The sequence below is a fragment of the Dermochelys coriacea genome, chromosome 4 (assembly GCF_009764565.3).
Source record: "Dermochelys coriacea isolate rDerCor1 chromosome 4, rDerCor1.pri.v4, whole genome shotgun sequence".
NCBI classification, from domain to species: Eukaryota; Metazoa; Chordata; order Testudines; family Dermochelyidae; genus Dermochelys; species Dermochelys coriacea.
In genome coordinates, this window is record NC_050071.1 from 129,727,954 (window position 1) to 129,749,426 (window position 21,473).

Here is a 21,473-nt window from a genome sequence, read left to right on the forward strand (position 1 = left end):
CAACTTATTTTATCAGCCATTTAAACAAAACAGAATCTAATGCATATCTAACTAGATTGCTTATTAGCCCTTTACAGGAGTTCTGACCTGCATTCCTGCTCTGGTCCCAGCAAAAGCAACACAGACCGAGAGAACCTTTGTTTCTTCCCTGCTCCAGCTTTGAAAGTATCTTGTCTCCTCATTGGTCTTTTTGGACAGGTGCCAGCAAGGTTATTCTAGCTTCTTAACCATTTACAGGTGAAAGGGTTTTTTCCTCTGGCCAGGAGGGATTTAAAGGTGTTTACCCTTCCCTTTATATTTATGACACATATGTTATGCCGACAAGGTGTAGTGTAGACATAGCCTGTGAATAATCCTAGTGGGAGGCAAGCTAGTTGTAACCTACTACAGAATTAACCATGCCTATCCCACAGCAGTTGCCTCTTGAAGATTACAGCAATATGGTAGTGGCTAAGACACTTACGTAGCCACCAGATAGATGCTAGAGATAGAATAGGGCTGCTTTGGAGAGAAGAGAGACAAGGTAGGTGAGATAATATCTTTTATGGGACCAACTTCAATACAGAGCTCTTCTTCAGGTCTGGGAAAGGTACTTCCAGCATCAGAGCTAAATGGAAGGTGGAAAAGAGTATTTAGCACAAGTAGTTAGTACATACTGAAAGGGACCATTCAAGGTAGAGTCTGCAGTCATAGGACAAAAAGAGTGGGTTACTGGAAAGAAGGAATTCACAAAATCTAGCAACTATATTTTACTTGTTACTCTAACTAGACAATGGGGGAAAATGTCCACATTAGTGGGCTCACTAGCAGAAAGGAAAACACCATGAGGTGGAAACACACATTTAGCTTCCAAAGGTTTGTTAGGGAAAGTAGGCCAAAGCAGAAGGCAGCACAAGTCAAATACATTATATTCATGCCTTACAATTAAAGACATGCTTAAGTACTGTTTCAGGAAAGGGCGGGGGGGGGAGTGGAAAGGGGGTTACTAAGTCCTGTATCAACTGTATCTACAAAATTCCAAATAAAGTGTTTATTCCCCCCCATCCCCAATGCTTTAGGTATGTCATCAGGATTTCCCCAAGATTTTAAGAAGGGTAAGGGCAAGCTATCAAAAATAGTACATGTGTGGGAAGCTTGGAAAGTTAACATGTGAGTTTATCTAGCCTTTCAGCTTATTTTAAAAGTGTAAAGGGAAAACTTTTAGAGAAAAGAATATGTGGTAGGGTTTGCCATTCAATAAGGCTTTATTGAAAACCCTGCTACTGTTGAATCTAGCTTTGAAATCTTATTCTTCACAAGTTCACTACTATAGTCTAATGATCACTAGAGTTAATCGAATACATTTCATTTGTGAAGGTTTAATAATCTATGCATTAAAATTTACTCCACTGATTTTTGGTATGATTGCGGGGGTGGGGGAGATAGAGAGAGATCGATCTGTATGTATCTATCTCTGCAGGGTCAAGGAAATCCATCTGCCTGCTCTTTGGCAGGTGAATACTACTTATTTAAATTTGCAGTTCAGGGGAATTTTACTGAAAGTAGTTAACCTATTTGGTTCAAACTAGCTCAGTCTTCTCTTGCCTTTGTACTATTTCCCCCTCCTGCCAAATCTTCAGCTAGAATCCCAGGAGGATCACTTCTATGGAACCATGCATCACCTTGTTCTGTGAGCCAGTAGCCTCTATTCTGCTAGGTAAATCAGGAAATTCTGAGCAACAACTGAATATTAACATTCCCTAAGTCGGCACCACAACATGAAAGACCTCAATAAAAGGTTTCACAATACTTCTGCTGAGCAACAGTTTGCTTTTATTATAATTAAATTCTAGTTCACTTAAAGAAGTCTAAAGAAAAGGAGTACTTGTGGCACCTTAGAGAAGTCTGTTTGTTCAAAACTCTTAAAATTATAAACAGTAGTAGATCTACTTCAAAAGAGTGAGATGTGACAGACACTCTTTGCATTAGGTGTTTTCACTTTCCTCTAACGAGAGGTTGCGTACACTGGAAACTTGGCCCCATTTTATCAAAATTTAGATTCCATGCAATTCAGTCTTAACTTTTAACATATAAAGTTTGGCCAGACAAAAGCCAATAAAAAGGTCTGTGCAGTGCTTCTTGAGGGCACCCAGGACTGAGTCTCCTTGTTACTCACCGGACTCACAGAAAGAGACTTGCTGGTCTAAACTGAACATCTGCTCCCTGTCACGGCAATCTGTTAGCCACCCAAACGATCTCCTCAGAAGCTCTGTCGGCCTTTACTGGGGCTTACAGGTAAACTTTAAGTGCATGCAATCCTGGAGCCTCCCTGAAGAACGTTCCCCTATAATATCCAGCCCATCATAGGACATAAACAACTTCATTATCTCTAAAAGGGACAATGTACACAACAACCTCTTTGGTGCAGCTGAGGATTCATATTTAATATTACAGCACTGAGATGAATTTATAATAAAACCAAGAATAAATGTATTAATAATGTGGACACAAGAACAAATGGGTATAAACTGGCCACCAGGAAGTTTAGACTTGAAATCAGACGAAGGTTTTTAACCATCAGAGGAGTGAAGTTTTGGAATAGCCTTCCAAGGGAAGCAGTGGGGGCAAAAGATCTATCTGGTTTTAAGATTCTACTCGATAAGTTTATGGAGGAGATGGTATGATGGGATAATGGGATTTTGGTAAGTAATTGATCTTTAAATATTCAGGGTAAACAGGCCAAATCCCCTGAGATGGGATATTAGATGGATGGGATCTGAGTTACCCAGGAAAGAATTTTCTGTAGTATCTGGCTGGTGAATCTTGCCCATATGCTCAGGGTTTAGCTGATCGCCATATTTGGGGTCGGGAAGGAATTTTCCTCCAGGGCAGATTGGAGAGGCCCTGGAGGTTTTTCTCCTTCCTCTGTAGCATGGGGCATGGGTGACTTGAGGGCGGCTTCTCTGCTCCTTGAAGTCTTTAAACCAGGATTTAAGGACTTCAATAGCTCAGACATGGGTGAGGTTTTTCATAGGAGTGGGTGGGTGAGATTCTGTGGCCTGCGCTGTGCAGGAGGTCGGACTACATGATCAGAATGGTCCCTTCTGACCTTAGTATCTATGAATCTGAGAAAGGATAGTAGAAAGAGAATTGGTTACAAATAAAACAAAAAATATAACATGCTTCTAAGACTAAACATAAGAAACAAACAGTTACCTACTGTAACTTTAGTTAGAGATGTGACGCAGATATGTATTCACTTCGGTGTGCGTGCATCCAGCTCATTGGAGCCAGAGAAATTTGCCTAGCAGTACCCTTAGAGGGGCAGTGCTCATGCCTCGTGACCGTAGCCCTTTCCCTGGCTCCAGGAGGCGGCGCTGCCCCAATCCTCCCCCAGTGCCTTTGCACTGAATGCCTGGAAAATCGGACTCCAATGCAGAGAGGATGGAGGGTGGTCACGGAATACAGGTCTGCATCACATCTCAGAGAACTACCATGACAGAAAGTAACCTTTTCTTCTTCAGTCATGCATTCCACTTAGATGACTCACAAGCAGTACTTCCTCCCACCAAGGAGGCAGGGCTTGGAATCCACCTAAACGAGGACTGCAGGACCGCTCTACCAAAGCTTGCATCTGCTCTGGAAGATGCTTTTAAGATGTAATGGTTTGTGAGCATATGTACTGACGACCACATAAGCAGCTCTACAAATGTCCAATATGGAAATTGGAATGAGAAATACTATGGACATTGCTTGAGCTCACATAGAATGAGCTTGCAGATACTGAGGGGGCATAGCCGAGGCTATTTTGTATGCAGTCTTGATGCAGGATGTTACCCATTGAAGATTGTCTGTGAAGAGCCTGCCTGACCCTTCATGTAGGCGGCATGAGACAACCAAAAATGCAATGCACGAAACAGTTTAGTCCTGTCCAGATAAGTCTCTGACTAAGATATGGAGAGGCTGATCCTCCAGAGAAGAATGCGGCTTAGGAAAAAGCACAAGTAAATATACCACCCGTTTCAAATGAAACGGAGACCACTTCAGATACAAACTTTGGGTGGATCAGAGAGTCACCTTGTCTTTGGAGAATTGTGTATAAGGAGGCTCCCCCATCAGAACCTGCACTCTAACACTTTCCTTGCAGATGTTATCACTACCAGGAAAGCAGTTTTCTGACAAGAGCAGAAAGGGACAAGATGCTAAAATCTCGAACAAAATCTTGTTACCATAGGGTAGAATCATCTTCTCTGAAGAGGGGGAATGAAATGCCAATAGTGCTGCACTTTCAATTAACTAAGTGCAAGCCCTAACAACTGAAGGTGTAGCGGATACTCCAAGATGTGCTGGCTTCTATCCAGGATTGGTTGGATTCTGAAGGCTAATGACAACACAGAAAACCACTTCCATTTCACTGAATAGTGGTACAGGACTTTCTAATGTTGAGCAGGATTTGTTGGACAGCTGTTGATGAACACTGCTCTTCCTCCTCATTCAACCAGGCAGCAGCCACACCATAAAATGCAGGGAGCTGAGCCTGGGATGCAAGATGCGGCCGTGATTTTGAGTAAGTAGTTTGGAATGGAGAGGAAACGATATGGGAACCTGAATAGACAGCGCAAGAAGGTCGGAGAACCAACACTGTCTCAGCCATGAGAATGAACTTGGCTTGATCTGCCTTGATCTTCAGAATGACCTGAGGAATGACTGGGACCAGAGGAAAAGCATACAGGAAAGCAGACTGCCAGCTGAGGTAGATTCCTTTCTGGATCTGCCCCTCAGTAACCAGTCATCCCGATACAGGAAAATATGAATTCCCTCCTTTCTGAGATGCCTGGTCATTGTTCTGGTGTACTTGATAAAAACCTAGAGAGCAGAAGAGAGGCCAAATGGAAGCACTGTCTATTGAAAGTGGCGTTCTGCCATGATGAACCAAAGGAACTTTCATGTGGTGATTTTGCAAAGCCACAGGAAGTAAGCATCCTGAAGGTCCAAAGCAGCAAACCAGTCTTCCGAGACAATGTGGGGAGGACAGCAACTAGAGTGACCATTCAGAACCTCACGTCCTGATATATTTGTCGAGTGCGCTAAGGTTAAGGATGGCTCTTACCACTCCTTTGGATTTGGGTACCAAGAAGTATTGGAGTAGAAGCTGTGACCCTGGTGTTCCGGCAGAATCTCCACCACTGATCTCAAAGCAGAAAATGGACCTGCTTGAGGAGCAATATCTCATCAGAGGGGCAGGGAGGGAAAATGGGGAGGTGGTGTGGAGAGGAACTAGATGGCATAACTGGACCTGATGGTGCTTAGGACCCAGCCATTGGTGGCGATTGACCCCAAGCACTGTGAAAGCGGGCCAACCTGTCCTGGCAGGGAGAGGGAAGAAGAGATGATGAGGAGGGAGCAGCAATGATAGAACAGTGCTCTGGACCCAGGCATCAAATGAGCACTTGGAGGACACTGGGACAGGAAGTGTGGAATGATTGAACCCCGAGCCCATCTACTTTCTCTCTCTGGGATGCTGCTTCCAGTGAAGGTTCTAAGCTACTTGAGTCGGTTTCTTAAATGATCTGCAGATTGCACAATGCTCCTTGATGTGGGACTCATCAAGACAGAACAAGCACTGTTAGTGGGGATTGCTGTTAGGGATCACTCCCGCATACGAAGGACAATGTTTAAACCTTGGTGAGGGCACCACCGAGGGAAACACATTACTACAACTGACACTACTCTAACACCAAGGTTACTAACAACTATATACAAGAGAAAAACTCAACTAGTTGAGAGGTTGAGAACACACAGAGCTCCCACTCCAGTTATGGGTGGTGAGAAAGAACTGAGGGAGGATCAGGGTGCGCTCTCTCATGTAATCAGGGAAGAACAGCGGAAGTGGAGGGAGGCTATAGGGAGGGGAGGGGCTATAGCCATGATGCACAAGAGCTGCCTTTCTATGGGTACTGCTAGGCAAATTTCTCTGGCTCTGATCTGCTGGCGCGCACACCCATAAATGGAATACATGGCTGCATCTACTTGAGGAAGAACTTTAGCAGTCTACACTCCTTTGCCTAAAATGGTTTCTCATCCTCAAAGACTTTCTGTAAAGCTTGCAGATTTTCAATCAAAATGTGATCCAGATTTGCCAAGGGTGTTCCTCCGTGAAGCAGATAACAAAAAGTCCTTTTGCTTTTACTTATATTTTCTCCAAACTCATTGTTTTGATACTAGACACAAGACAACTTGCCTTGTGGTTTTAGTCTTCAGTGTCTTCCCAGGCTGATTTTACATCCCCGTCAACCAGGCTTTTCCTGTTGACTTGCATGAAAATGCAGCTTCCATTGTGTTTTGGATTTTTCAAAGCTCAATTTACATCAGAGACCTAGACAGACAAGTAAATCAACATTCCTTTGTCTAGGACAAAACTTGTTTATCAACCCTGCCTTGTTATAGGATTTAAAACATTTTTAGTACATGCATACAACTTCTTAATCATCACCCATTCACACATCACAGAACATTTACAATAACCAGTGAAATATATATGCTATCATTTGACACCTCACATGACCTTCTTTACAGACAAATACTACAACAGCAATATGTTAGGTCTCATAGGAGTTGCTGTTGAAGGCAGTGAACCCTTTGCCAGTTGGCACTGGGCAGGTCTTAAGGTCATAGACTTTCTTTGTTCACTCTACTCAAACTACTAAGTTTTTCTTCAATAGTTAAATGATTCAGACGTTAGGCAATTAAAAGTGTTTAGAACTGAAGGCAGCAGTCAGGTGCTGATGAACTCAAATATTTTAATCCAAAAATAGTTTTCACATTTGCTAATAGTTATCTATGCAGCAGATGGAAGTGGAAAGTCATGAGGCATCACAAAAAAGTATTCTGCTCACTCCTGCAATGCATTAGAGAACAGTCCCACTCTAGCCATGCTCACTTCAAAACCAATGTTATGCCTTTTCAGTTTAATTAATGCTCAACAGGAGCTGCTACAGAGGGGAAATAATCTCCTTAACCTCTTTATTGCTGTGTAGATATATCTGATACATACAGAGGCATGATGATTCTTATTTTTTAGGATTCTTCTTGTTACATGGCCCTTCTTCACCAAGGACAATGACCTCATAAGCGAAGAGATGCCTATGAACATGATTTGATGTTCTCCTATTAGATAAGATTATTCTACTCATTTTTCACTTCCTTATTTCCCTTCCTCCCCCATTTCATTTTCATATTTATTGAAGACATTGCTGGCCAAACAAGATCAGATTGGTTGAAACAGCCATGGAACTAAGAAATAGGTTGGAGTTAGAAGCAAACAAACAATTACATTAATGCTGTAGCTTTTGGTATGGCTAGCAACTAAGTTCACCCTTTCGGAACTGTGTACAGTTTAAAAATATTCCCTCCCCTCAAAAATTAACACAAAACCAGAGAACCACACATGCTGATAAAACTACCACCACCTTCTTCTTCCTCCTCCTCAGAAATATGTTTTTAACAGTAACAGTCACCGTCTTTCTAGTGTCAGAAGTGCTAATACAGCTTACAGTACTGAGCCAGGGCACTTCTGAGTCCCAATGGCACTTACCCCCACAGCTCAGCAAGACAAAAATAAGCCAGTTTCCAAGGAGAAAGACTCCAAATTCTCCTAGCAACCAGCTTCTTCCTAAAACATTAATTTCATTTTCCTTTGAGTTGCAGTTGCTAGTGGAGCACAAAAGCCTTCCAGGATCCAGTATGGCTCAGCGTCTTGCATACATAAGCCATGCAAAGGAACATGAAGCGTATAAGCCCTGAAATGTTGTTCGGTAACATAATTCAGCAACTTTAAGGAAACTTGTAAGTAGGAGGAAGGCAACACATAAAATAAAGTGAAAGATGACCAGAAAATGTAAATAAAATACACAAAATTGCTGCTTTGGAACAAAACCATAAATGGAAGGGGAAGGAAGACACTCTGGCTACAAAACCTTGAGACAACTATTAAATGAATTATTCCCAAGTATTTTATAACTCAAAGTGCCCCTAAAGATGTTTAATAGTAGTATAGTACAATAGAACTCTAGATAACCTATGTTATTGTGATCGGCCTGATCGCCTCACAAATTGTGAAAGTATGTCTGGACAGATGCGAAGCTCCACTAACTGCTTAATCAGCAGTCTGACATTCTTTAATAAAAACGTAACAGTACATTTGAGGACCTGGGGGACGGGGGGAAGGGGGGGTTTGGTCTAGGAATTAATTTAATTTTATAACTTCAACACTATGACTCCAATTCTAATTTCCATTTAACACACAAACATGCAAACCTATACTGAGAACACACTCTAGAGAATTGGTTTAAGAGACTAATTTAACTGAAATATTAAGTATTCAGGCATACCCTAGTACACAAAATAGCTAGCATATCACTGAACAACAGCTCTGTTTCCACTAATCTCTTTTTAATACAAACTGACACTCAGATACCATAAAGATTAGCACAGTAAAAGAATCTATATAGAACAGAAGTTGGTACCAACCTCAATACCACTCTGCCTGGCTAGTTTTACAGCTGTATTGTAGTATCCACAGCGCAAGAGATGTTCCACCATCATGCGATCCATACGTTTTTTCTTCCACATGTTTGCAGCAGCTGGCTGATCACTGCTATGTTCTTTAAGGTGCTCAATCCTGCGTTTACAAAGTTTTGCGCTCTCATCTTCAGCCTGGATTGATTCAACTGCCTAAATTTAAGAAAGAATTATCCAATTAAAAATTAAAGTAATTTCAGCTGTAGTGAATGACTACTTTTAAAGCAATATATAACCTTTACTGTACAATATGTAGAATGTGTACCAATCCAACAAGATTACACATTGCCCGGAACAAAACAAAATCCATATTGTAGCCTACGAGTTACAAAAAGTTATTTCACTAAGATAAGTAGAAAAATACAACTGAACCGGTAAAATTATGTACAGAAAATTTCAAAAATCGAGCTCAGCCTCATTGAAAATTCTGGGTACTACTGCAGTATAAAGCTTTCTCAATTGTTGACCTGAATTTATAGGGCTAATTTATTATGGCTTGGTTATGATCCGACCAGAAGATACTTAGGTCCTTGTCCTAAATTCAGGCTACAGAATCAGAAAAACATAGGGAGTTCAATGTCTTTTACAGACCCTCAGAATGCATGGCAAGGACACACACACTGATAACAAAACCAAATTTTCAAGATCTTTATTAAAATAAATGAGAGAGTAATCAAAGCTATAAGCCACAAAGAAGTAACACAGTTCTATAGTCCCTGGTGGTAAAATCCCTTTTTCTAAAAGGCTACTTAAACTAGCACACTCTTATTCTTCCTTGGAGATCTGATAGTGGGAGACAGATGATGAGCCTCATCTCTAGCATGCCTAATGAGTTTGATGGTCCAGGCTCCTCAATCCCAAATTGGTAGAGATCAGCATCAAGTGTTGAGTAGCTAAGCTATATTGCAGAAGCTGAACGGATAGCTTAACAGAAGATAACTGAAAGAAGGAGCAACCCCTCTGCATGGCAGTTTGCACTCTTATATAGTCCTAGCACTGTCCTGAATATTTATATTAATGCTCAACCCTCCATGCCCAAATCTTATTTCCTCACCCACATAAATCTTCGGGTACACTTACTCTATAGACTAGCATATCCTGACATGTTAATATCATGTTAATACATATTAATATTGATGGTCTCATCCTCAAAACCTTTACTTTGGCCTACACCATTACTTTCATGTTCTGCAGTCTACCTTGTGGTTACTGGTATGTTCCAGAATTTTGCTACACACATTCAGTTCTCCAAAGTCAAAAGGGGTAACCAGTAGACCAGCAGTTCTCAAACTGTGGATCGGGACCCCAAAGTGGGTCCCGACCCTATTTTAATGGGGTCACCAGGGCTGACTTAGACTTGCAGGGGCTCGGGGCTGAAGCCCAAGCCCGAGGGAGTCAGCCCTGGGCAGTGGGGCTCAGGTTACAGGCCCCCTGGCTGGGGGCTGAAGCCTTTGGACTTCAGCTTTGATCAATCGGGCAGTGGGACTCAGGCTTTAGCTTCCCCACGCAGGGCATTGGCACTTGGGCAGGGTCAGGCTTCGGTCCCTGCTCCTGGTGTTGTGTAGTAATTTTTTATTGTCAGAAGAGGGTCGCAGTGCAATGAAGTTTGAGAACCCCTGTGGTAGGCCATTTATCTATGCCAAAGGTTACAAACAAACATTTATGCTACTTTGCTCCAGCTAATTATATAGGATACAGGCCTGTAGGTTCCTTGCATTACAGCCAAGTATAATGAAGTAATGTGTACTGGAATTTCACCCTCCCCATTCAACTATGCTGCTCTTCAGGGGGCTATTGCAGAGCAACTTGTACGGCCTCTCCATTTTTGCTTTCTTTTGTCCTCTTACAGCAGTGGAGCTATGCCTTATAGCAGTGGAGCTATTGGGACTTGCACTAATGGACAGAGAGAGAATTTGGCCCTCACAACATCTTTCAATCAAGGATCTCAAATCAGTTTGCGGTCAAGTCTCAGCATCCTTGTTAAATCAGTAGGAATTATCTTTAATCTACAACACTCGTTAAGCACTTCTGCAGACTGTGTCCTGCCTCCAGTGTTCCTGGCAACATGGGTCTACTGCTGGAATCTTTTACCTTCTAGTTTTATCTTAAGCAAGCCAGGAGGACAAGTTTTTCCCAGCCACTCTTAGAGAATGCCTAGCTCAGAGAGTCAGCACAATGAAAGCCTCTTTCCACAACACTATTTTTACCACATAATCACACTCTTCTCTCCCCCTATCCTATCACAATTAGATGGCTGATTAATCACGCTGCATGTTTCACTTAGCAATTAATTACAACCACATCTGCAACTTGAGGCTAGGTACTTATGACTGCTGCACATTACACCAGTAGCCAATTCAGATCCCACAAAATAAGGCAATGTGCACAGCCTACTGACAGCAGTCAACAGCAGTTTTATTTGCTATTATATGTTATAATGAAATATCTCATTACTAAGAATGGGAAAGCAGCGGGTAGAAGATGCACTGGTTTAAAACTGTCCAGTCTCTCTCGCCTAAAGCCCCAGTTGAAGAGAGGAGTTTCATGCTCTCGAATGGAAATCCACGAGAATTCACAGAGTATTCATGGGAAGGTCAGTTTTGGAATGCCAGGTGTTGGGCCCCAATTGCAGTGCATTAACAGAGCCACTAAGAAAACTTCCCCTAGTTCTTGTCCACACTAAGCCTGGCTCTAGTTCAACCTGTTATATTAATCCAAAAACTTTAAAAATCCTCATCACTCCTTAAGAGAAAAATGGTTCACTGTAACTGAGGTAACGCCAACTCACGAGGGTGTTTCATTTTTACTACAGAATTTTTCAGTGTAGGGTCCAAGACAATTTAAAGAACAAAAATCCCAAACAGACTCTTGGTAAATAAGTTGTGAGCACTTCCTATTTAGCAAAAGAGGATGTTTGTCATAAAAAAAGAATTTTGGCTTGACATTACATTTCTGAAGAGGAAATGGGTCTGAAAAAACAAGATTTTGAGGGAAACATGAAGGTGGAACTCTATACAACTCACCTGAAAAGATGTATGCATCTCCTTGGTTGAATTTACCTTGGAACCAGAGCTGATGCCATTTTGATCCCCTTCTCAGGACTGTTAGGAGAGGGGACATATACTTTCCTGGCCTCTCTGCTGCTATTTTGTGGATGAGGTAAGTTCAGGGAGTCACTGATGGGAAGTGTGGTCAGCTGGTTAAAGGGGTAGGCATGGGAGAAATGCAGGACTCTGGCTTCCCCAACGGAACCAGTGACAAATACCAGAGACGTCCCCATAGAGACATTGAAAATGTGGACTGTTGAGTGCTTAGGAAATCAGCCTAGAGAATCCCTTACCAACATCTCAATAGTTTACTGGGTCCTTGCCTGAACATATTTCTTTGTCCATGGCCTTGCATTTAAAGACCAAAAAGTGGCCATTGTTGGAAATGCAAGTAGCAACAAGCGACAGCCTTGGCGGTTTACCTTGGATGAATGTCCCTCAGGCTACTGCTTGCCTTGACCTTCACCATGAGTAAGTGTAGGGAGAGGAAAAGCTGGAAGGTACCATTTGTCAATTCTCAGCAAGTGCTCCCTAGCTCTACATGGTTTCTGCTAACCAGAGCAAAAGAAGTCTAGCTAGCCCTTCTCCAAGCTGGTCTGAAGTGTGAGAGGAGGCTTCCCCCACCACAAAAATATAACAAAACACATGATCCAGGAAGCAGTGCAGGTTTTCCCTATATGCTTTGTCTGTCACACTGGGATCAAGCAAGGAATGCAAGAGGACACGTCTGGCTGTAGTGCAGGTAGCCAGGAATTAAGTGAATTAGCCCAAAAACATGCTCAAAAGTTGGACATAGATCAAGCTTAACATCCAATTGCACCAGAAAGTTAACTTTCATGGTTTCAGTTTTAAGAGTTTTATATCCAAGGATCTGCAGCTCTTAGTTATCTAAAGAGGCAGAACCAAACTGGCAGGCTCTTAAGCAAACATTATGTATCCTTGAGCCAATGATTGATATCAGAGTTCTGCCTGCAAAATAAATACCGAGTTCTCATCCATAGACATCAAAGCACATTATGAAGAAATTAACTATCATTACTGCCATTTTGCAACAGATGAACAGAGCCACAGGAGGTGAAGTGAAAGCTGCGAACCAGCTGAAGATCCATTTTAGGATCTGAGAACCTTTCTTCAAATGAAGAAAGAAGAGTTTACCTGTCATGCACACATCCCTAGACCCTGTTCCAAGGCTCATCCCTTAAGATTGTGGGGAGTGAGTTCAGGGAGTACATGACGTGGTTCATGTGACTGCAAGCTGCAAGGAGCACCTGACACAAATAGCAGTTACTGTTCCTTGGCAGTGAGACCACCAGGAAAGGACCCAGGAAGAGGCTCTTGACTGTAGTCAGAAAGTGCTGTGTTCTCCCCCTTCCTAGATGTGGAAAGTGCAAATAATACAGCCCTGTTAAGTATTCTGTATTATTTTGAACCTTTCATGTATTCTCTTAATAAACCTGACCTGAGGATGTGCAATGTCTAGAGCCCTTTGGTATTATTCAGACTGTCCTGCCCTCCAATTTATAGCAGCCTTTAACCCACCTCAAAAAGAAGTTTCAGACCTACACACAAGAGTTGAAGCCAGCAGTGCTATTGTTACTGAAGATTGTCAATGCTTACAGTCTTTGGGCCAGATCCTCAGCTGCTGTAAATTTACATAGGTCTATTAGAGCTGAAGGAGTCAGACTGGTTTACTCCACCTGAGAATCTGGCCCTTTGTGTCCAAGTTATGCCACAGTTCATTGGAGGTTTTTGTTCAGGATAAAGTGACAGACTAAATCCTGACCTTGAATCAAGGTCTGAAGTTTGAGGTGGTTTTCATTAATTTGACTATCAGTACAAAGTACTGACAGTTCGCACTACTGAAATAAGCAAGGCCAGGAAAGAAGATCTTCAGTATCAAGCAGAGGTTTGAGGACAGCTCTATACGTAAAATGCTGCACCGGTGCAGCTACATTGCTGTGGTGCTTCAGTGAAGACGCTAATATGTCAACGGGGGAGCGTCTCCCGTCAGTATAGTTAATCCACCTCCGCAAGAAGGTCAAATTTGACTAAAGAATTTGTAGAGACTAGCTCAAGGGGCTGCTGCGGATGATACCCTGGCAGCACCCCCTTTTCTTTTATGAGGAAACTGCAGCATCTGTGTTGGCTGCAGCGGTGACAGAATGACAGGAAGAGAAAGGTGAGGTCTCAGAAAGGTGCGTCCCAAGATACATGTTATTCCTCAGTGAAACTCCAGCCTGTCTACCGTCTATCATATAGAAGAGAATAGTGGTCATACTGTGATTCTTTGTAGCATGAGATACTGGGCTCTCTAGTCTTGCTACTTATTCAAATTACATTCCAGATTCTTGGGTCTATTTTGTAATTAGATTTTTGGGGGAAGAACACGCTCTAAAGTTATCAGAATAAATGTACAGACTGAAAAGGACATAGTACACATCTTTTCAATGCTTTAGTCAAAAAAGTGTGTTCTTTTTGCAGTCTCTACCACAGCTTCATCGATAGATACATAGATTCCAAGACCAGAAAGGACCATTGAGATTCGCAAACTTCATCACACCATGACCCCACTTCTGACACACACACACACACACACAAAGACTACACAAGCCCAGGAGGTGAGACCAAAGCCTGAGCCAGCCCGCCCAAGCCCTGCTGCCCCACACGGGAGGGAGGCGGTGGGGAGGAAGGTGGCGAAACCCTTGCTCTTCAGGCCTTGGGCATTGGGGCTCGGGCTTTGGTCCCAAGCAAGTCTAACAGTAGCCCTGGTGACCCCATTAAAATGGGGTCACAACCGACTTTGGGGTCCTGACCCACAGTTTGAGAACCACTGATCTAGTCTGACTTCCTGCATAGTACAGGCCATAGAGCTTCCCCAAACTAATTCCTAGAGCTTGTCAGTTATAAAAATATCCAGTCTTGATTTTAAAATTGCCAGTGCACTACTTGCAAACTGAAAAATGGATGTGCAGCTGGCACTGATGATATCTTGCTGGAGCTGCTAAAATGCACTTTTGGCCCTGTAGCGGAATCACTTGTGGCCATCTTTCACCTGATGTAGAGAACTGGAACCTTTCCAACCGCCTAGAAGGACAGTATTGTATTCTCACTTCATATGGGCAAGAGACTGTGCAGTGAACATTTAGAGATAAAGGACAATCATTTTGTTGTCTATGTCAGGGAAGTTGTTTGAGCATATTCTGCTAGCGCATTTAGAGCCCCTGCTACATTGGAAGCGTCACCTCCAACAAACAGGCTTTACAAGGAACGGGTTCATTAGTTGCCATTTTGGCCATCTGCTTGTTGTCACAGATACATCATGAGTCCAAGAAATATGTAGCGTATATTGATCTTAAAGCTTCATTTGATTCAGTTGACCAAGTCATGCTATGGAAGGCGTTAAAGGGCATAGGTGCTTCAACCACTCTACTGGACTTGATTAGTGAGCTGCCTAATGGAACCACTGCCTGTGTACATCTGGGGAATCAGATGTCAGCACATTTTAAATCAGTATCTGGTGTCAGGCAGGGCTGAATCTTGGCCCCTGAACTCTTTTGCTGGGCAATGGATTTCATAATGTAACGTTCTGTCAGATCCATAGGCATTAAGTTAGGTGATCTCTTGCTCTCAGACCTTGCAGATGATGATGTTCTTCTAGTACAGAGCCTGAAGAGGTTTTGCAAGGCACTCCAGCAAATAGAGGAGTCGGCTAAAGTTGACTCCATGTTTCATGGTCAAAGACAAAGCTTCAAAAGCTAGGATCAGGTCCACCTGCAATTCCAATCTCTGAATAAAGACACAGTCAAAGCAGTTTCCAGCTTTTGCTATTTGAGTTCTATACTCACTCAGTTCCTCCAACTCTGACACAAAGGTTCTCCATCAGATTGGCATTACAGTGTCTGCCATGGGTCATTTATGAGAAATATAGACTCAACATCATCCCAGCACAACCACCAAATTCAGGATCTATTCAAGCTGTATTCTCTCTATACTGCTGTACAGTTGTGAAACATGGACACTGTGTTGCTCAGATTAGGCAAAGATGGAGGCTTTCCACACAAAATGCCAATGTTATATACCGGGCATTCATCACGCAGACATTTATGGTTGCTCTAGTTTACAGACTACCAGGGCTATTGTCTGCAGGTGGCATGTTGCCAGAATACCACAAGACGTTCCAGTGAACATTATTCTCTGGATGGCTTGCAACATCTGGGATAAAATTCCTCCAACCAAGACATGGAGGTGGCCCAGATTGCACCCCCCCCCCCCCGGCTACATTGGTGTGTCAAGTCTATTCTGACATTGGACTTTTGGCCTGTCAAGCCCTTGCTGCTGGACAGAAACAGACCAAAAAGCGAACGGTCACTAGAGCTGACCGACTACGAAAAAGAGGAGGAGGAGAGAAGAAAAAAAAAAAAAAAAAAAAAAAAAAAGAGTGATGGCGAATCCACCATGATCTTTGGTAAATTGTTCCAACAGTTAATTACTTTCATGACAAACACTTTACACCTTATTTTCAGTATGTGTTTGTCTAGCTTCAACTTCCACCACTCGGTCTTGTTATACCCTTTGTCTGCAAGACTGATGAGCCCATCATCAAATATTTGTTCCCCATGTGAGAAAAGGAGTACTTGTGGCACCTTAGAGACTAACAAATTTATTTGAGCGTGAGCTACAGCTCACTGCACTGGATGCATGTAGTGGAAAAATACAGTGGGGAGATTTTATATACACAGTTATAGACTAATCAAGTCATCCCTCAATATTCAATGTGTTAAGTGAAATATAGTGATAGACTCAAAGAGCTCAATCTAAAATATGTTTTCTAATCCTTTAATCATTCTCATAGCTTTTCTCTCAACTCTCTTCAATTTATCCATATTCTTCTTGAACTGTGACTACCAGAATTTGACACAGTATTCCAGCAGTGATTGTATGAGTGCCAAATACAGAGGAACATAGCCGGTCTACTCCTAATGGAGATTCTCCTGTTTATGCATTAAAGGACTGCTTTAACCCTTTGATTGCAGTGTTGCACTGGGAGCTTGTGTTCAGCTGATTAGCCACCACTGTCCACCAAAGTTTTCAGACTCACTGCTTCACAGGATGGAGTCCCCATCCTGGAGATAGGATCTACATTTCCTCCCTAGACATATACATCTATATTGTTTGCTTGCACCCAGTTTACCAAACAGTCCAGATTGCTCTGTATCAGTGACCTGTCCTCTTCATTACTTAACATTCCCCCAATTTGTGCGTCACTGTAAACTTTCAGCAATGATTTTGTTTTCTTTGAGTTCATTGATAAAAGTGTTCAATAGCACAGGGCCAAGAACAGATTCCTGGGGGACCCCAATGGAAACACACTCATTTGACAACGATTCCCTATTTAATGTTACAGTGAGACCTATGAGTTGGCCACCTTTTAATCCAATTAGTGTGGGCCATGTTAATTTTATATTGTTCTAGTTTTTTCAAAATGTCATGTACTACCACATCAAAACGCCTTATAGAAGTTTAAGTATGTTATAACGACACTTACCTTTAATCTACCAAACTTGTAATATCAAAAGGAATATCAAGTTAGTCTGACAGGATCTATTTTTCATAAACCCATATGTTATGGGGTAGTCTGCCCCTTAAGGGGAGTCCTCCCAGCCACTTGGCATGGTTCTAAGAATTTTGGGTGGTCTGTACACAAAGCCTGAGGAGCTGTGGATTTAGAGGAAAGGGATGTCAGGATCCCTTCACTACAAGCCATTACCCTCGGATCCCACTGAGGGTTACCAAAAGAAACTACAGATTTGCTCAAGAAACTCCCTGAAAAAGCACAAGAACAAATCCGCACAGACACCCCTGGAACCCCGACCTGGGGTATTCTATCTACTACCCAAGATGCATAAACCTGGAAATCCTGGACGTCCCATCATCTCAGGCATTGGCACCCTGACAGCAGGATTGTCTGGTTATGTTGACTCCCTCCTCAGGCCCTACGTTACTAGCATTCCCAGCTATCTTCGAGACACCACTGACTTTCTGAGGAAACTACAGTCCATTGGTGATCTTCCTAAAAACACCATCCTAGCCACTATGGATGTAGAAGCCCTCTACACCAAAATTCCACACAAAGATGGACTACAAGCCGTCGGGAACACTACCCCGATAATGTCACGGTTAACCTGCTGGCTGAACTTTGTGACTTTGTCCCCACTCATAACTATTTCACATTTGGGGACAATGTATACCTTCAAATCAGCGGCACTGCGATGGGTACCCGCATGGCCCCACAGTATGCCAACATTTTTATGGCTGACTTAGAACAACGCTTCCTCAGCTCTCATCTCCTAATGCCCCTACTCTACTTGCGCTACATTGACGACATCTTCATCATCTGGACCCATGGAAAAGAAGCTCTTGAGGAATTCCACCATGATTTCAACAATTTCCATCCCACCATCAACCTCAGCCTGGACCAGTCCACACAAGAGATCCACTTCCTGGACACTACGGTGCTAATAAGCGATAGTCACATAAATACCACCCTATATCGGAAACCTACTGACCGCTATTCCTACCTACATGCCTCTAGCTTTCATCCAGACCACACCACACGATCCATTGTCTACAGCCAAGCTCTACGATACAACCGCATTTGCTCCAACCCCTCAGACAGAGACAAACACCTACAAGATCTCTATCATACATTCTTACAATTATAATACCCACCTGTTGAAATGAAGAAACAGATTGACAGAGCCAGAAGAGTACCCAGAAGTCACCTACTACAGGACAGGCCCAACAAAGAAAATAACAGAACGCCACTAGCCATCACCTTCAGCCCCCAACTAAAACCTCTCCAACGCATCATCAAGGATCTACAACCTATCCTGAAGGACGACCCATCACTCTCACAGATCTTGGGAGACAGGCCAGTCCTTGCTTACAGACAGCCTCCCAACCTGAAGCAAACACTCACCAGCAACCACACACCACACAACAGAACCACTAACCCAGGAACCTATCCTTGCAACAAAGCCCGTTGCCAACTCTGTCCACATATCTATTCAGGCGACACCATCATAGGGCCTAATCACATCAGCCACACTATCAGAGGCTTGTTCACCTGCGCATCTACCAATGTGATATATGCCATCATGTGCCAGCAATGCCCCTCTGCCATGGACATTGGTCAAACTGGACAGTCTCTACGTAAAAGAAGAAATGGACACAAATCAGACATCAAGAATTATAACATTCAAAAACCAGTCGGAGAACACTTCAATCTCTCCGGTCACTCGATTACAGACCTGAGAGTGGCTATCCTTCAACAAAAAAGCTTCAAAAACAGACTCCAGCGAGAGACTGCTGAATTGGAATTAATTTGCAAACTGGATACAATTAACTTAGGCTTGAATAGAGACTGGGAGTGGATGAATCATTACACAAAGTAAAACTATTTCCCCGTGTTATTTCTCCCCCCCACCCCACCCCCCACCGTTCCTCAGACGTTCTTGTTAACTGCTGGAAATGGCAGACCTTGCTTGTCACCATGAAAGGTTTTCCTCCTCCCCCGCTCCCCCCCGGTGGTGATGGCTCATCTTAAGTGATCACTCTGCTTACAGTGTGTATGATAAAACCCATCGTTTCATGTTCTCTGTGTGTGTATATAAATCTCCCCACTGTATTTTCCACCAAATGCATCCGATGAAGTGAGCTGTAGCTCACGAAAGCTTATGCTCAAATAAATTTGTTAGTCTCTAAGGTGCCACAAGTACTCCTTTTCTTTTTGAGGATGCCTTCTAAATGCCACTTCTTCCTGTTACTATATCTTTAAGGGTCTGGGACATGGAGCCTTTCAGAGAGGGTGGGACAAGGTTGCCCTCTTACCAGCCAATAAAGAATGAACTGGGAGCATAAATGTTGCCTCCTCCTTCATAGCAGAGAAGAGTATGGTGGCTCCTGCAAGGCTCTGAATTAAGTATCAGCAGACACCAAGAGATGGCTACCAGTCCAGAAGTTCAGAGGGTTTAAGTAGGGATAGATTAGATAAAGTATCACCAAGTTCCACGAGGAGAGCTGCGGTTCCTGCCATGAGAAGAGACTTAAAGACTAAGGCCTGGTCTACAATATAGTTAGGTTGACATAAGGCAGCTTAAGTTGACCTAACTCTGCAAGCATCTATACCAGTGGTGCCCAACCTCATTACGTAGGAGGACCACATAAACCTAAGCACAACTTTGTGTGTGTGCCAAACAGATTCTACATATTTTAATAAGCTTTAAAGTTTCTTGTATTGATTTATATTTTAAGATCAGCTTGTTTCATAAGTATTTAGTTAGAAACAACCTATGTACAGTACTAACTATTCACAACTTGTGTAAACTAAAATGATGTAAACAATGACAAAATGCTAATGAATCAGCTGTTCATATATTGCATTGAAGCAGGCTGTGAGCCCTATGAAAAGCTCCAGTGGGCAGTGTATGGCCCGCACACTGGGCACCCCAGTCTACTCTAAAACATAGCTCCCACTGATGTAACTCGCCCACTAAGTGGACTTAATTTCACCTCCATGAGAGGTGTAGTTCTTCAGTCGATGTAGTTAGGTTGGCACAGCATCAGTGTACACACTGAGTTGCTTACATCAACTGTTGCTGCCTTTCAGAAACAGTCCCACACTGGGAGTTAAATTTATGCAAGCGCTCTTGGTGAGGACGTGCACTGCTGACACAAGGAGCGTAGCATGGACATGTAAAGCTGATTCAATTACTGCGGTGACTGTACGTCAATGTAACTTAGGTTGACTTAATTTTGTAGCATATAGACTTGCCCTACGAGAATGTTGTGTGAACTTGAAATAGAGCTTAGAGGGCAGGCTTCAGAGGAAAGCTGAAATCCAGAAGTACCTTTTGTTTATTTGGGACTTTTTGCTCTGGCCTTTTTTGTAAGAGGTTTTGTAATAAACAAGCCCTAAGAAGGGTATTATTGAATCAAGAGTGACAGAAATGGAATTCTTCGCTTCCTGAGGAAGGAAAATGAGGCAGGGAGTACTTGCAACTCCATATTAACTCCACAGAGGATGCTACAGGGCATGCACACCCTACAACACCATGTTGAGTGGGATTAATTATATTACTCTTCTTTAATTCGAGTCCCATATCAGCCTCTCCATTATCTTGCCTAAAGGCAATGTCAGGATAACAAGCCTATCTAATTATCAGAGTTATCTAGATTACTCTTTAACACTGGCACAACATTAGCTTTCTTGCAGTCTTTTTGAGTATCTCCAGTGTTTTGAGTCTTATTGAAAATCAACTTTCAGAGCCCAGCCAGCTCCTCAGCCAGCTTTTTTAAAAACTCTTGGATGCAAGTCATCCAGATCTACCGATTTAAAAATCCCTAACTTTAGTAGCCCTGTTTAACATTCTCCAGAGATATTAATGGCATGAAAAGTGTGTTGTCATATATGACATCATTGTCTCCCAATTCATATTTCCCTCTAAATAAGAACAGAAATATTAAATACTTTTACTTTTCCTGCCTTACTATTGATAATTCTACCATTTCTATCTAGTAATGGACTAGTGACATAGTTAGGATTTTTTTTTGTTCCCAATATACTTAAAAAAAAAATCCACTATGACTCTTCATTGATTCACAGGAAAGTTTGCAATGAGACTTTTCAAGTAAAGAGGTGTATTCTTTGAGTGGCTTTCAACATTCCATGGATGAAGCCAAAAGTAGTTCTGATCACCAAACTGAATGCCATAGATGTGAAAGCAAATGTCAGAAACTTTTAACAAGATATCACATCACCCTTTTCCAGAGAGAGCCATAATCTCAAGTTGTCTTGCAATTTTAAGG

General features: G+C 42.5%; 1 protein-coding gene across 7 annotated transcripts in view; it reads right to left on the reverse strand.

Moving 5' to 3' along the window:
* The window catches only part of MAEA (macrophage erythroblast attacher, E3 ubiquitin ligase), a 133,923-nt gene that overhangs the window by 81,625 nt on the left and 30,825 nt on the right, over window positions 1–21,473 (reverse strand). For all 7 annotated transcript variants that reach the window (XM_038400039.2, XM_038400037.2, XM_038400040.2 and 4 more), the window contains exon 3: window positions 8,509–8,712. In XM_038400039.2, the coding sequence (XP_038255967.1) occupies window positions 8,509–8,712 (204 nt within the window). The remainder of the gene's footprint in view (window positions 1–8,508; window positions 8,713–21,473) is intronic.